This window comes from Rhincodon typus, chromosome 15 (assembly GCF_021869965.1).
Source record: "Rhincodon typus isolate 14 chromosome 15, sRhiTyp1.1, whole genome shotgun sequence".
NCBI lineage: Eukaryota > Metazoa > Chordata > Chondrichthyes > Orectolobiformes > Rhincodontidae > Rhincodon > Rhincodon typus.
Genome location: NC_063346.1, coordinates 23,124,076 through 23,140,925, shown reverse-complemented (window position 1 = coordinate 23,140,925; position 16,850 = coordinate 23,124,076). Strand labels below are relative to the sequence as shown.

The window sequence follows — 16,850 nt, the reverse complement described above, 5'->3', positions numbered from 1 at the left end:
AACCTCAATCATACGGATTTTGAAGACCAATACTCTGTTGCTCCAATGCCACTCATCTTCCTAAAAGTAAAGCATTCCCAACGTTGTTTCCGCAGTTGCAGTAATCCGAGTACACCTCCCTCCAAGTGGGGCAGGCAGGCTTAAAGAAATGCAGACTAGCTGTATATCATACCTGTACTGCAAGCCACTGGGCCCATTCTGAGCATGCAGCTAGTCAGAGATGCATATTGTGCTGGGTCTGTACACCAGTATCATAGTTATGAGCAAGCAGTGTGAAATGTACTTGTCTCATTGACACAGGGTGCAGGGAAATTGTGCTTCACAATCCTCGTGCTAAGAACTGTGCCGGATTGCACTATAGTCATATTGATCTTATGTACTATATTTTTACCTAAATATAAACATGAAATTTCCCGTAAAACAAAACCATAATACTGGTAATGTCCATTTTTATTCTTCCCATGATAAAGGTAACTAATCAAAAATTAGCTGCTTATAAATGTTACTGGATAGCAATAACATCAAGCGATATGAGGAAAGTATGGGAAAATGGCATTAAGCTGGATGATCAGCCATGATCAAGAATAGCAGAGCAGGTTTGAGAAGATGAATGGCAAACTCCTGCTCTGATGTTTCTATGTTAAGGATTATTAGGGTATTTTATGCTAAGCTATTGGAAGATGTAATGATTTATTAATTTGTATAATGGGGATGTATTGAGCTTTATTGGGAAAATCTGAAAGTTTTAAACATACCTTCTTGAACATCTTTAGGTATCTAGAGTCAATGGTGGACACAGTCTGACAGCCAAACCTGTTTACCCAAATTCTCATGATTATTCAAATCGTTGCCTTGGTTTCTGGTAAGGGTATTTAATTCCAGTTCGACTCCCGTGTATGTGTTCAATGTCAACTATAGGCTAAAATTTATTTCATTAAATTAATTTTCATAAATTGCAGTCATGTTTATTGTTCTAAAAAGCGAATTCAATTCAATGCAGAATATCACAAATGAAATAGAAGAAAATTAGCAATGTCTGATTGAAATTTAAAAGTGCATAAACTTGCATCCAATCCTCAGTCTTCCACTGTATTCCCCAAACCCAAACTTGATTAAATCACAAATGGGATTTACTCACCACTGCTTCCAATTTATATCTAAATATAGTGCAATTTCATACATCCTGCTGCAAATAGCTTTTAAAGGCACATTTCAAATTGGAAAACGTAACCTTATGTCTTTGACTCCATCAAAACCTACAAAATGTATAAGTCTAGAAAAAAGAGACATCTTTGTAGTGGCTGACAATAAAGGATACTTTCTGCAACTGTTTTTACTTGCATCTGTTAGGACTTCATAAATATTACTATATACTATAAGTAGCTGTCTGTAATAGGCATGAAAAGATCAAAAGAATTCTTAGGTTATGAAATTTAGCAGGATAGATAATTTATTTGAAAAGGATTATACTGAACCACTGATTCCAACTTCAGAAGTAGGAAGTAAAGATTAAAAAAACAATTATACAAATAACTCAGAGTAGTGACCAAATCATAGCTTGAATATGCAGATGGTACCAGTAATGAAATAGTACAAATGCAACCTACTGTAGATTTTCTTCATATCACAGCCAGCACAGTGCTAATAGGATCTGCAATAAGTCAGTTCTGTTATCTTTACTTTTGCTCTGACAATGCTTTAAGTGGTAGCAAAAGTGTCAAGAAATATTATCCAACATAAATAGATAGGTTTATCCAAAGCTCATATACTTTGGTAAATAAAATGTCACTAAGTTCTGTGCAAAAAGTGACTAAATAGATTCTGAGAATGATGGACCATAAAAAAGACATAATTTAATTTTACATTAGTTTAAATGAACTAGAAAATAGAAAAAATATATTTAGATGGTGTCTTTGAAATAATAAAGCATACTAAGATTCTTCAGAGCAGAACTGTAAGACAAAGTATGACATCAAGCCATGGAAGGAGATATTCGGTCAGATGACCAAAAGCTTGGTCAAAGAGATAGGCTTTATGGATGTCTAACAAGAGAAAAGTGAGGCATGGAAGCAGAGGTGGAGAAAAGGCATTCCAGATCTTGAGGTCTAGGCAACTGAAGGCACAGCACAAATGCACAAGTGATTAACATCAGGAATGCACAAGAATCCAGAGTTAAATGAGTGCAGGTGTCTCATAGGGTTGCATGGCTGAAGGAAATTTTAGAGATGGAGGGTGGTGAAGGGTTGAAAACAAGAATTAAATCTTTAAAATCAATACCAAGTGTGCATGTAGGTCAGTGAACACAGAGTAATAGAGTTAAGACACAAACAGCAGGGCTTTGGATGCCTCAAATTAATGGAGTGTGGGAGACCAGTAAAGAATGCATTTGAATATTCAATCCTAGAGATAACAAAAGCGTGAACGAGCCTTTCAGCAAGAGATACCGAGAAAGGGGCAAAGTTGTGTGATATTATGTACAAGGTGTTATATTGGTGTAGGAAGGAGGGCATCAAATTTCTGAGGCATTAGGACAGGTTCTAGAGCAGTGGGACCTGTACAAGGTGGACAGGCCACATCTTAGCAGGGATATGTTAAAATAATGTGCAATATGTCTGCTCTGCTACTTGTCGAGGAGGCAGCAAGAAGATATATTGAGGCCTGGCATTGGTGGAGGGAGGGAGGAGTCCAGCGACCCTTCTTCAGAACATATCTGGAGAAAGGTCCAAAGGTCATTGGACTTGAAACATTAACTCTGCCTTCTCACCACAGATATTGCCAGACCTGCTGAGTTTCTCCAGCAACTACTGTTTTTGTATAAGAACTTCAGAACTAGGAGTAGCAGTAGGGAATTCAGCCTCTCTTGCTGTCTCCACCATTTAATATGATCATGGTTGATCTTATCTTGGCCTCATCATTTTCCTGCCACTTCCACATAATCCTTTAACCCATTTCTGAAGAAGGGTCTCGATCCGAAACGTCAGCTTTCCTGCTCCTCTGATGCTGCTTGGCCTGCTGTGTTCATTCAGCTCTACACCTTGTTATCCTTTAACCCATTACTGATTAAAACTTTGTCTATCTCCCCATAAGTTTATTCAGTGTCTTGGCATCCATCGGACTCTGGAGTAGAGTTGCATACATTCACGACGTTTTGAGAGAAGTTGCTCCTCCTCATCTCTGATTTAAATTTTCTACCGCTTGAGCTAAAGCTATGACCTCTCATTCCGTCTGCTCTATCTCTACTTTGTTCATCCACTTTAGAACCTTATATACCTCAAATTAGATCTCTTCTCATTCTTCTAAACTCTAGACAGTATAGGTTTAAACTGCTCAATCTCTCCTCAAAAGACAAGCTTTTCATCTCTGGTATTAATCTGATAAACCTTCTCTGAACTGCTTCCAAAGCATTACCTTCTTAGTAGGTGGAGTCAGTGTAAGGAAGAAAACAATGAAGTCTATATCATGATTGCATATAAAGTATAGCATATACAAGGAGTGTAGTAAATAAGATTGGGGAGTTACAGGCACAGATTGCCCTGTGAAATTTTGATATTGTGGCAACAACAGACATTTGGCAGAAAAAAGGGTAAAATTGGCTATAAGGAATTTGGAAAAGATAGAAAAGGAAGGAAAGAAGGATAGGTAGCAGTACTGTTTAAGAAGGGTATTGCAGTGCTGGAGGAACAGAATGTCTCAGGGGCTCAAGCACAGAATAAATTACAGCATTGTTTCCAGTCTAACACAAAAAGATGCACTGTTGGACCTGGTTCTTGGAAATGAGATGGACCAAGTGTCAGTTGGGAAAAATTTAAGAGACAGTGATCATTGTAGCATAAGGTTCAGGATGATGGTGGAGAATGACATGCTAGTGAGAAAAATCAATTTGCTAACAGCAGACTTCAATGGGGTAAGAATAGAGCTGGGCAGGATTGACTGGAATTAGAGGTTGGTAAATTGAATTCTGACCACACAAGGCTTGAGCAGAACTCTTGTCAGCTGTTACTTGAAACTACTGAGTACTCCAAAGAAAGCTAATTTACTTTTATAAAACCAACTACCTTAATTACAGCAATCACATGCTTTTTAGCAGATTTCCTGGTTCCCCAATTTGCCAAGTGTCATTGGGCATTTGGTTTAGTAGTTGTGTGATTGGGTAATGCAACATTCTACTAAGCAACATATTCAATTGACTGGCCCTAGGTTGATTAGTGGTCGCTGCCCATGTGGACTTAAGGTCTGTCATGTTATTCTTCTGCCACTTCCAGAGGAATTTTGCACCTTTGGCATACAGTTTTTGAAAAATAATTCCTCATTTAAAGATCCTTACTCTCCCAAAGATTTAAACAGGGTACTAATTAAGCTCTGAAGAAGGTTCATATCATACTCAAAATGTTAATTCTGGTTCTCTCTCCAGAGATGCTATCAGACCTGCTGAGTTTTCCAGCATTATCTGTGATTGTATTAATTAACCTTCTTTTTTACTGTCGTTGTGTTCTGTCATGAGAGATAGCTTTAAAGGCAAATTAATCCCAATTTCCAAGATATTTAGTGATTAAAAGTGGCAGACCATCACATAAGAAATGCCTTAACCTTTAACACAAGGCCAAATCTATTAAAGAATGAACTGAATAATGCAATATTGTTATAATATTACCAGGAGAAAAGTTATACCTGATCCTTTGAGTATAGTTGCTTTGAGATTTAGGACAATTTCTTTTTGGTTCTTTTGAAATTATTCAAATTCCATCTTGAAGAGAAACTTCTAAGTGTCTTGATTCAAATAAATTTGATTATTTTACATACTGAACAGGTTAACAAGACAGGCTGGATTTTGAACATGGAACTGCTCAAATGTAGAAAGGAATTGTCACCAAACACTTACATATGTATCTTTTAAACCACTGTTGGGACCAAGTCGAACTTCTTCCAAGTCTTTCTTCAGTTGAGTAAAAGACTCCTCTGATCGCCATAGCTAGAGAGAAAATCAACACAGCTGATTACAAGTTTTAAAGATTCAAAACAAGATAGATGAAGTACTATCATAAAAATCTAATTCTCACTGGTGTTTATTTGAAATTATTCTTATTTAGGAGTCAAAACTATATTAGAAATCATACATTCACAAAATCAGTTTTTATTATTGCATTTGGATTTGATCACCAACATGACCAGTCACTTCATTTTTCATTAAGTAAGAGTCAGAGGTCACTGATTCCTCTAAAAACAGTAGCCTCATTCTTGAAACCTCCTTGAAGGTTTCACCTATTGGCCAATCTGAACAACTTTGTGGGATTTGCCTCAAAGTGACAGAAAAGCTGCATTTGAAAAGAAGTATGATTATGATTATTTCACTGATTATTGCATTCAAAACAATCAAACCCTTGGCAGCCAACTTTTATATTAATGATATTCTGCAAATAAAGAGAAATTAACGACAATGTAAAGAGAATTCCCAAATGTAAAAACATAATGCATTCATTTACAAACACAGGATTAGACAAAATCTTTGACACCCTACTGCTTAACTCATTGCATTCTCCATATCGTAAGGCTTGCTCATTCTGTTACCCTACAATGTGTTTTCCTAGTGACTTTAGCAGGGGTGACTGAAGATTGCTATTGCTCACCTTTAAACACTTAAGGTGACTATGGCCTACAGTTGTTCAATCCTGTGATCATGGCAGTCTTCCTAAGACAGGACAGAGCTTTGATCCCAGACTACCGTGTCCCAGTCATTTAAGCTTCCATCAAGACTGCCATGCGTGGAATCCCTGTGCAAGGGTATAAATGTTGCATTCCTGTTCAATCCAAAGCCTGGGCATAAAGGCTTAAAGTTGCTTGAGGTCACTCAGTAAAGCCATCTTCAGTCTTTCCCAGTAAAAGTCAGCAGTGGAAAACCAACTAAAGGTGATTAGCAAAAGATTCAGTGGCAACATGAGTGGGAGGTTGGGATATAGAATGCACTGTCTGAGAGTGTAGTGGAGGCAGATTCAACCATGGTTTTCAAGAGGAAATTTGATATAAGCAACTGGAATTAACTGTGCACTTTGGCTGAGAGTTAGCATGGAAATGAAGGGAGAGAAAACAGAAATTGCTGGAGAAACTCAGTAAGTCTGGCCACATCTATGGGGAGAAAACAGAGTTAATGTTATGAGGTTGCAAGCTCCAAAGCAGTAATGGCTGCAGTGTAGCTCCCACTAAATGCTAATAGCAAAACCTATTGTCTAAAGGGAGAGTAACTTCAGTGTCCTGGTGCAAAGGGATCAGGGTGTCATTGTATACTAACTGTAGAAAACTAGTATGTACGTACAGCAGGAAACAAGGAAAGCAAATGGAATTTTGGTGTTTATTGCTAAAGGAATAGATATAAAGGTAGGAAAGTGTTGCTACAACTCCACGAGGCATTAGTGAGACCAGACCTGGAATACTGCGTAAAATTCTGGTCCCCTACATGAGGAAGGATGTAGTTGCATTGGAACCAGTTCAGAGGAGGTTAACTAGATTGATTCCAGAGAAGAGGCATTTGTCTTATGAAGACAGATCGAGTATTTTAGGCTTAAAGTTTCTAGAGTTCACAAAAATAAGCAGAGATCTAATTGAGACACATAAAATGCTAAGGAGAATTGACAAAAAAGAGAGGATGTTTCCTCATGTGGGCCAATCTAGAAGGAGAGGTTTTTAGCATAAGGGATAGCAGATTTATGAGACATGAGGACAACTTATTTCTCTCAAAGGGTCATGAATCTGTGGAATTCACTATCCCAGAGTGTGGTGGATGCTGGGAGATTAGTAAATTTAATGAGGAGTTAGACAGATTTTTAATTAGTAATGGATTGAAAGGTTATAGGGCACATGCAGGAAAGTGGAGTTGAAGATGAGATGAGATCAGCTATAATCACATTATATGGAGGATTAGGTTCAAAGGGCTGAACTGCCTCCTCCAAATCCTAGTTCTTATGTTATTATGAATGTCCCCTTTAAGTCATTTCATTTTTATTAAACTATGGCCATGTCCTTGAGGTAAAATTACTGTCTTACAAAACTCCATAGAAAAGTATGTGTTTTTCACTCAAATTCTGTGGACTTAGCAGCTTGCCCTTTCCCATTCCACCTTCAACAACTCTCAAGTCTCCCACTGCCTCACTTCACAATAACCCCACCTCACTCTCACATGAACCACAGCAACTTTCAAGCACCAAAATACAGTAACAATGGGAAAAATTTTGGGAAGCGCTAGCTTATGAATATTAGAACAGGGAACGACATGCATTGGCGAGATATAAAAAGGCATTAATTCTGTTTTGTAACAGTTTTTGGAAATTTTGTTACAAACATTTATTTGTTAGAGGCTTTTACTTCAGGAATTTAGCCAAAAATACAATGTTGATCTGTAGCAGGTCAAGTGAAACGTGGGGAACGATGGAGTGACCTTGATGATGAGATGATGTTTTATGGGAACCAGAGTCTTAGGGCTAAACATTATGTTATTTTTTGCCCAACTCTGCGTTTGTTGAGTTTTTGGAGGGATTTCCACCATGACGCCTGATAGGTTTTCCCATCATATCTTACAAAGCTCACTTCACTATCTACTTATCCTGCCCCAATGATGTTGTCACATTTGATTCTAGCCCCATCTTACCACGTGCCATTCCCAGAACAACTGGCCACTCAGCGTATAGCCCAGAATTAAACAGGATCTGTTGCAGACACAGTCAAGCACTGTCAGTTTGGATCTACTGGCATAGAAATTTGGGGTGACAGTAAACTTGTCAGCCACTAAAGTGCCATCTTTGCTCTGCTGTGAGGTTGCATCTAGGTTGCAGGAGGTGGTTCAGTCACATACCACCTGCTTGTTAAAACACAAGTGCCTCAGAAACTGCTCATAGCTAAGATGGAGGTGGAGTGCTCTCTCAAGACCTATGGTGAGTGGGACCTTCTATTGACAACCCACCTTTTCCTCCTCCATTTGAAACCCCTGCCTTCTCTGCTGCCTGAGCTCTATTTTTCATCATGTCACAGTCCAAATCCCACATAATTAAAACAGGATTTTTCTTAATGTAACAGCATCATCAGGATGCCATACCATTCTTTTTAAAATCCTACACAATAGCAAAGCAGCTTCAAGAACATAATGAAATACTGTACTTCCACAAACTATTGCATTAGTAATAGTAAGTCAATTGTCAATGAGGAGAGATGTAAGATCAGGAGAAATCTTTTCACCTAAAGAGTGGTGAGCCTGTTGAATGCTCTGCCATAGAAAACTGTTGATACTAAGACATTGAAGTTTCCAAGAAGGAGTTAAATATAGTTTGTGGGGCTAAAGGGATCAAAGGGTATAGGGAGAAATCAGACTCAAAGGTCCAAATGGCCTACTCTTGTTTTCTTTGTTTCCATGTTTCTAATTGGATTTCAGCCAGTAAGTAGATGGTTGATCATTTCAATAATGCTAGATGGTAAGGTGCTGAACTTAGAATTGAGTGTGAGTAGGACTGATGGTTAACTAGGCATGCATGGTTTAATTTGGCAGAATGCTGTATCAATTTGCCCAATCAATACCACAATTTGCCCACTCTGCATGAGTCCACTGCACACATGGCAAGACCCAGTCAGCATAAATTGCACAACCTGTGCCAGAGATGACTGGAAGAGTTCTGGCTTCAATTATTTCATTTCAGGGTTTTCTTAGTACTGCCACCAGTGGGACCACACAGTCCAAATCCCAAACCCTTGTTTGTAGCTACAAAATCTAAAGTGATTACATTAATGGACAGCATTTAGAAAACACAGCAGTTTTAATATCAGTTATACTTTTAAAATGAAAACTCTAATAAGTATCTCTATATATTTTACCATGTCAAACATTTGCTTTGCTGTGATGAGAATAAAATATAAAAATAAAATAATTATAATAATTAATTAAATATAATTAAATAAAATAATTTATAAAATAATAAAATGAAAACATAAAAATATCTAAATTTTCTGATCTCATAAAGAAACCCAACATGACCAATGATGCTTTTAAAGATAAGTATCATGTGATCCATAGGATAGACAAGTTCAGAACAGGAAAAGCTTATAACCTTAAAACAAAAGCACACTAGAGCAAATCGGAGGATGTTTAAAAAATCTGGAAGAAACATTTAACAAATCCTAATGGACCAATATTTTCATTGTAATTTTTAAATGGAAACCTTATTTAATAATTAAGAAATCATAAATCCTATTTTTAAATTATAAGATGAAAAGACATTTTCTACTTTGTCTGAACAGAAATCATACCTCTTGTTTCAAGGCTTTGACCTTACTCTCCAGGTGGTGTATATCCTGCAGCTGATTCAGATTTTCTGAATCTTTTATGGCCATTTCATTATGCAGTTCAGTTATGGTGTCCTGTAAATCTTGAATTTTTTGTTCCTTATCAATGATCTATAATAATCAGAAACAAGTGATTGGGAGCAAAGCTTACTTTAGACAAAATAAACTCCCTACACTAACACTTCCACCAAACATTAGCAATTGTATGTAGATGCAAAGGACATGCAACTAAAGAAAATTCTTTTCATTTTTTCCTTTCGTTTCTTGACAGTAGTTAATATACCTTGCATTTCTACAATTAATGTATAATGTTTTAAATAATTTAATCTATTTACTATATTATTACTTCAGGCCTCTCATCCAACAAAAATAACATCTTGCTTTGGACCAGGTATTGCTCCTTAGTTGTGTCAATCATTCTTTTTTCATTACATAATGTGGGTAGTGCTGGCAAGACCAGCATTTATTGCTCATTTCTAATTGCCCTTGACAAAGTATTGAGAATGTATTTCTTCCTGAACCATTTCAGTCCATGTGATGTAGGTATGCTCACAGTATTGTTAACTAGAGAGGTCCAGGACTTTCAACCAGTGACAATAAAAGAACAGCAATAGATTTCCAAGTCAGGGTAGTGTGTGACTTGGAAGAGATCTTGTCAGGGTTGCTTATTGCTCCTGTCCTTCTAGGCAGTGAAGTTGCAGGTTTAGAAGGTACTTTTGAAAGAACTTTGGCAAGTTGTTGTACTACATTTTGTATGATAAAGATTGCAGCCACAGTGAGCTGGTGAAGGAAGTAGTGAATTTTTAAGTTGGTAGATGTGGTTCCAGTTGAGTACGCTGCTTTGCCCTGGACAGACTAAAGCTTCTTAAATATTTTGGAACTGCAGTCATCCACCCAAGGGAGAGCATCACATCACACTCTTGACCGGTGCTCAAAAGATGATGAAAGAATTTATTATAACTATGTAATCTAAACATCATTTACCAACTAATTGATCATAAATTCTATTTTAAGATTATTAAACCAAAACACGTTTCCTGATTTTTCTAAACACAGAGGAGAGTCACAACTTTTGAGCTACTTCTGAAGCCATGGTATTTACATGGCTGTTTTATTTAAGGTTCTGATCAATGATGACATCCAGAACGTTGCTGCTGGGGATTTTCAATGATATTGATATCACTCAATATCAAAGGGAGGTGGTTAGGCTCTTCCTTATTGGAGATGATAATTAGGTATAGGTACATACAGACATGGATAACTTCATTATTTGAGGGGCAGTGATTGGAAATGAATACCGTGCACTCATCAGCAAACATCCACAATTTGTACTTAATGTTAGTAGGAAGTTCATTGTTAAAAGTTTTGAAAGCTGATCTGTTTAGGATACAGCCTTGAGGAACTCTTGGAGAAATATCTTGGAGCTGAGGTGGCTGGCCTCCAACAATCACAACCACCTTCCTTTGTGAAGGCTCCAGTCTGTGGAGAGTTGTTCTTTGATACCGACTAGCTTTAATTTTACCAAATGTATGCTGCAAAATTTGTAGAATTCACAAAGATAGATTGGAAACTATTTACATATAACATAAGTTTAAAGATTACAAAAACACATTGTAAGATACAATCCCACAAATGCCAAAAGCACTCCTTTACTGTACTCATACCCAAGATAATTTCTGGTTACCATCAAACCTATGATTGTGGTCATGGGAATCATACCCTTTGCAGCAGCATGGCATTCTGATAGTGAAAGTCCCGTTAAGTTTCCATAGTACCACCATATGAGTAAACAATGAAACAGCATTTTGTTTTCAATTCTTGTGTAGGTCTCAGAATGTGTGCAGCATACGGGCCATTATAGCTATTAGCCCATTAATCAGAAGATGAGATGAAATGAAATGGATTGAGTGCTTTTATCTTGTAATATCATCATGTGACTTACTAGCTGAGACATAGGATTTATTCCGTTGTTGAACATAAAGCACTTCTGAATTTGATTTGAATAAACATTTCTAACATTTCCCCCACAATTTCTATGTTTAATAAAGCATTAGTGTTGAATATCCGAAAATCCAAATATCAAAGATTGATTTTATACAAAAAAACCCTGAAATTGCTCGAAAGGCTCAGCAGGTCTGGCAGCAACTATGGAGAGAAATCAGAGTTAACGTTGTGGGTCGCGTGGCCCTTCCTCAGGACGTACACTCTGATTTCTCCCCATAGGTGTTGCCAGACTGGCTGAGCTTTTCCAGCAATTTCTGTTTTTGTTTCTGATTTGCAATATCTGCAGTACTTTTGGTTTTTATTTTGTGCATCCTTTGCTTATTTCACTTTTGAAAGCATGTTGAGCTTGATATTCATGTCCATTCACAGAGAAGCCTTATTAATAATGGGTAGGGGTTTTGACAATGCTGTTACAATTCTCTTATTTACCCATACATTTACATTGATCACACAGCCACAACATTCACCTAGTGTTCCTAGGAACACTGGGATAACAGAAGTCTGTTAAAAAAAAACTGTTCCTTGCATGTTTCACATATTTTCTTCAAGAAAGCTACCTTTTTGGTACACCTAATTTTTTGTTTATTCATTCAAGGGATGAGGGTGTTGCTGGCGAGGCCAGCATTTATTGCCCAACCTTAACTAGCCAGACAGCAGTTATGAGTCAACCACATTGCTTTGGGTCTGGAGTCACATGTAGGCCAGACCAGGTAAGGAAGGTGGTTTCCTTCTTTAAAAGACCTTAGTGAACCAGATGGGTTTTTCTGACAATCAACAATGGATTATGGTCATTATTAGACCTTTAATTCCAGATATTTATTGAATTTGAATTCCACAATGTGCCGTGGCGGGATTTGAACCCAGGTCCTCAGAACATTACCTGCAAATCTGGATTAACAGTCCAGTGATAATTAGAACTTCTGAGCCCCAGCCTGGGTTTCCAATTTTCATCAGGGTTTGTAAGGATGCAGGCTGTTTGGATTGCAAGGGGCTATGGGTGCAAAGAGGGGCATACCTTGGCATTGGGGGCATGGTGTGTGTCGTGGGAAGGTGAGGGTGTGTGAGGGTTGCAAGCTCTTTCCTTTTTAAAGCTGGATAAACAATCACATACGTTACTACTTTAAAATCTAAACTCTAAAAATGATAGTGATATAAATTGGACAGCTTTCGCAATATTAACCAAAGAGCCTAGAATGAAGTCCATCATGATCTAGGTACTTGTCAGTCTGCAACTCCAACAATTTACTTGCACTGCTTCTCCAGTGATTGTAATGTTCCTGAGTTCTTCTCTTTGTTCTATTTTTCAATTTATAGCTGTTTCTGGAATCTTACTTGCATCCTATATAGTGAAAAATGCAAAATACCTATTCATTTCCATGATTAATTCACTCCAAACTCACCTTTTATTGGGCTAATGCTCAGTTTGTTAACTTTTTTTAAAAGAAATTATAAAACCTGTTACTATCCGTTTGTAGAATTCTGGCGAGATTTCTCTCATACACTAGCTTTTCCCTCCATGTTAATCTTTAGGTAAATATTTGTTGTTTATTATACTCTGCCCATCATTCTGTCCTGTCAGCTGTCTTTGCAAAATTACATGCTCTTTCTTTCATATTTGATATCATATATAACCATTCTAGTTAACCACAGATAGTAGGTCTGTCGTTTGAATTTATTCTCACTCATTGGATTGTGTCTATTTTATGCTTTCTGAAATATTCCTGCCACAGCAATCTATTGACCTGTGCTTCAGCTTTACCATCATTTGCTATACCATTTTGGGCATGAGGAATAGAATAAACATTAGTCATTGACCAAGTAAGTAAGTTCTCCTGTTGCAGAGAAACAATCAATTCCTGGAGACTAAATAGGTTGGGAAAAGATAAAACAATTGAGTTCCTCTTTCTCTTCCTCCACTAACTCCCTTAATCCCACAACTCCACTACTTTGTTTTTGATGCTGAGGGTTGAAATGATACTCAAAGGTCTAACTGTTTCCATTGTCACAAGGTGAGACAGTTTCATATAGGTTTCTAGAAATTTTGGCCTAAGGGTGTAGAGAAAGGAGCTGAAGTTGAGTGAAAGTAACTCACTGATCAAGTTGTAGCTCTGACTACAGCAGTCAGACCAAGTATAAACATTGCTGTGAGTGCAATTAAAGTAGACAAGATATCTGAAAGTCACGGGAAACACTTGTCATAACATATAGTGCTGCAGTGCTCCAGTGAAGATCAGTCCAAGTTGTAAGAACAGCACATCATTTTCCACTTGGGAACCCCGCAGCCTCTGGCTTCAATATCGAGTTTAACAATTTTAGGGCTTGAGCACCTTCTCCCATGTTCTTACCCGAACCCCCATACACCAGACGTTGTTATCACGTGGGCTGCTTCCATAAACAAAGCATTGTCTGCCTCTAATGGACCCAGTAGCAGCTATTCATTCTCTCAAGCTGACTTTTACCCATTCCTTTGTTTGCCCAACTGTTTTTCTCTCTCTCTGGGCTCCATCTCTACCTATTGTTTACTCTTTTCCCCTCTCCCTGCACCCCTTCGTGAGCATTTATACCGAACATTTCCCAGCTACAATTGGTTCTGAAGAAGGGTCACTGGACCTGAAAAGTTAATTCTGCTTTCTTTCCACAGATACTGCCAGACCGGTGTGTTTTTCCAGCAATTTCTACTTTTGTCCCTATTCTCCACTCTCTGCCACTTCATTCCATCTTGTGTCTGGTACAATGGCAGGTCCTGACACAAATTCTCTCTTTGTGGACAACCATCAACCTTAGTGATTGTTGGTGGGTATCTTAAGTCCTTCTCCATGTCTTCCTTGACAAATTTTATTTAGACAGGAAATTCATCCCCATATCAAATAAGGATTTAACAACATGAAAATCTGAAACTCAGTCAGTTTCCAAATCTGGTTGCAGTTTCTCGATTCCAGACAAAAATTCAGCCTGAGAACACTTACTAGATCAACAACCTAAACAGGTACGAATGTATCTTGCTGTTGGTGGCCAATTCTCCCAAGCAATTTTGGTTGCTTGCTTCCTGGTTTCCAATGAATACAAATTTAAATTCACCCACTTTTGTTTCATTGACAAACTTACTGTGGTTACAAACATATTCAATTGCAGTATTAAAATTGTTTCTCAATGCTCCAGTACTCAAGTAAGTAATCACCTGAGATTGCTAGCCTTTCAAACTGGTAAAGATCTTTATTCCCATTGCGCATTCACCACTTTTAATGCTCCGTTATTTGATTGTTTCATTGCTTCTACAGAACAGGGCTATTCATGGAGTTCTCTTTAATACAGATTTTCCAAATATGCCACCATTGGATGGACAGGAATCATGCATACAAAAGCAAAATACTGTGCAAGCTGCGCATCAAATAAAACATAATTCTGGAAGTATTCAACAGGCCAGGCAGCATCTGCAAAGATGGGAACAGGGTTAACATTTCATGCCAATGATATTTGATCAGAATACTTCCAGAGTTTTTCGCTATTCTCCAGGAAACACGCAAGATATGGTTTTAAACTTAACATAGTGGAGCAAACCTTCCCACAAGGTGTGACACTCTGCCAATATCAAGCAGTCTTTTAGAGGGTTCAGCAAGAAACAGTAGAGCTCATCTTTAGTATGTAAACTGAAATCCTCAGGTTTTGAGTTCAGCACTTTGCCAGCAATGCTATCAGTTACAGAGTGACTGTGTAACAGTATCCTAAATAAAGCTTTTGAAATAGACTGAAACACTTCTTTACAATTACTGACCACTATCCAGCACAAAATTAACTATCATGGAGAACAGTTAATAATTTTAGTTTTCAGAATTTAAACTCTCCCATGACAAAACTCCCTCTTTTAGGTTAAAATACCCTTCCAAGGATTCTACATTTATTTTTAACAGTTTTATTTACTGATAACTACAGAGTTGCATAAGGGAAGCCTCAGCAAGTTTTTTCCATTCCAGTAACTTTCCAGATTATACCATTTCAAATATGCAGTTGCACATTCGTCTTTGCGATATGCATCATGCCACACTTATATGCTTCTTTTCTAGAATATTCTAGTCTATCTGAAATTTCATAATTTTTTTATTTATTCAGTTTCTGGATTGTGGGTGTCGCTGGTTGGCCAGCATTTCCTGCCCATCCCTAGTTGCCCTTGAGAAGGCGGTGGTGAGCTGCCTTCTTGAATTGTTGTAGTCTACCTGCTGTGGGTTGACCCACAATGCCATTAGGGAAAGAATCCCAGGACTTTGACCCAGCGACAGTGAAGGTATGGCAGTATATTTCCAAATCAAGATGGTGAATGGCTTGGAGGGGAACTTGGAGGTGGTAGTGCTCCCATATATCTCCTGCCATTGTCCTTCTATAAGGAAGTGGTCGTGGGTTTGGAAGGTGCTGTCTGAGGATCTTTGGTGAATTTCTGCAGTGCATCTTGTAGATAGTACACACTGCTGCTACTGAGCGTCAGTGGTGGAGGGAGTGGATGTTGTGGATGTAGTGTCAATCAAGTGGGCTGCTTTGTCCTGGATGGTGTCAAGCTTCTTGAGTGTTGTTGGGGCTGCACTCATCCAGGCAAGTGGGGAGTATTCCATCACAGTCCTGACTTGTGCCTTGTAGATGGTGGACAGGCTCTGAGGAGTTAGGAGGTGTGTTACTCGCTGGCAGCTTTCCTAGCCTCTGACCTGCTCTTGTAGCCACTGTGTTATGTAGTGAGTCAAGTTGACTCAGTACAGTGACAACCCCCAGGATATTGACAGTGGGGAATTTAGTGATTGTGACGCCATTAAATGTCAAAGGGTGCTAGTTAGATGGTCATAGCCTGGCATTTGTGTGGCACAAATGTTACTTGCCACTTGTCAGCCCAAGCCTGGATATTGTCCAGATCTTGTTGCATTTGGACGTGGACTACTTCAGTATCTGAGGAGTCACGAATGGTGCTGAACACTGTGCAATCATCGGTGAACATCCCTACTTCTGACCTTATGATGGAGGGAAGGTCATTGATGAAGCAACTAAAGATGGTTGGGCCTAGGACACTACCCTGAGGAACTCCTGCAGAGATGTCCAGGATTTGAGATGACTGACCTCCAACAACCACGACCATCTTCCTCTGTGTGGGGTATGGCTCTAACCACCAGACAGTTTGCCCCCTGCTGCCCATTGATTCCAGTTTTGCCAGGGCTTCTTGATGCCACACTCGGTCGAATCCCACCTTGATATCAAGGACTGTCACTCTCACTTCACCTCTGGAATTCAGCTCTTTTATCCATATTTGAACCAAGGCTATAATGAGGTCAGGAACTGAGTCATCCTGGCAGAATCCAAACTGGGTTTCACTGAGCAGGTTATCGCTGAGCAGGTACTGTTTGATAGCAGTGTTGATGACACCTCTGATCACTTTACTGATGATTGAGAGTAGACTGATGGGGAGGTAATTGGCCGGGTTGGATTTGTCCTGTATATTCCACATGTCTGTTCATTTCAGTTGTCCAATTATGTCTATATATATGGATTTATTA

At 38.4% G+C, this 16,850-nt stretch overlaps 1 protein-coding gene across 1 annotated transcript in view; it reads right to left on the bottom strand.

Annotated features, from left to right (window-relative positions):
• LOC109930249 (golgin subfamily A member 3-like) overlaps positions 1–16,850 on the bottom strand; it is a 159,807-nt gene that overhangs the window by 76,687 nt on the left and 66,270 nt on the right. The window contains exons 4-5 of the mRNA XM_048606063.1: positions 9,283–9,429; positions 4,880–4,969 (exon numbers count right to left, since the gene is read on the bottom strand). Coding sequence (XP_048462020.1) covers positions 4,880–4,969; positions 9,283–9,429 — 237 coding nt within the window. The remainder of the gene's footprint in view (positions 1–4,879; positions 4,970–9,282; positions 9,430–16,850) is intronic.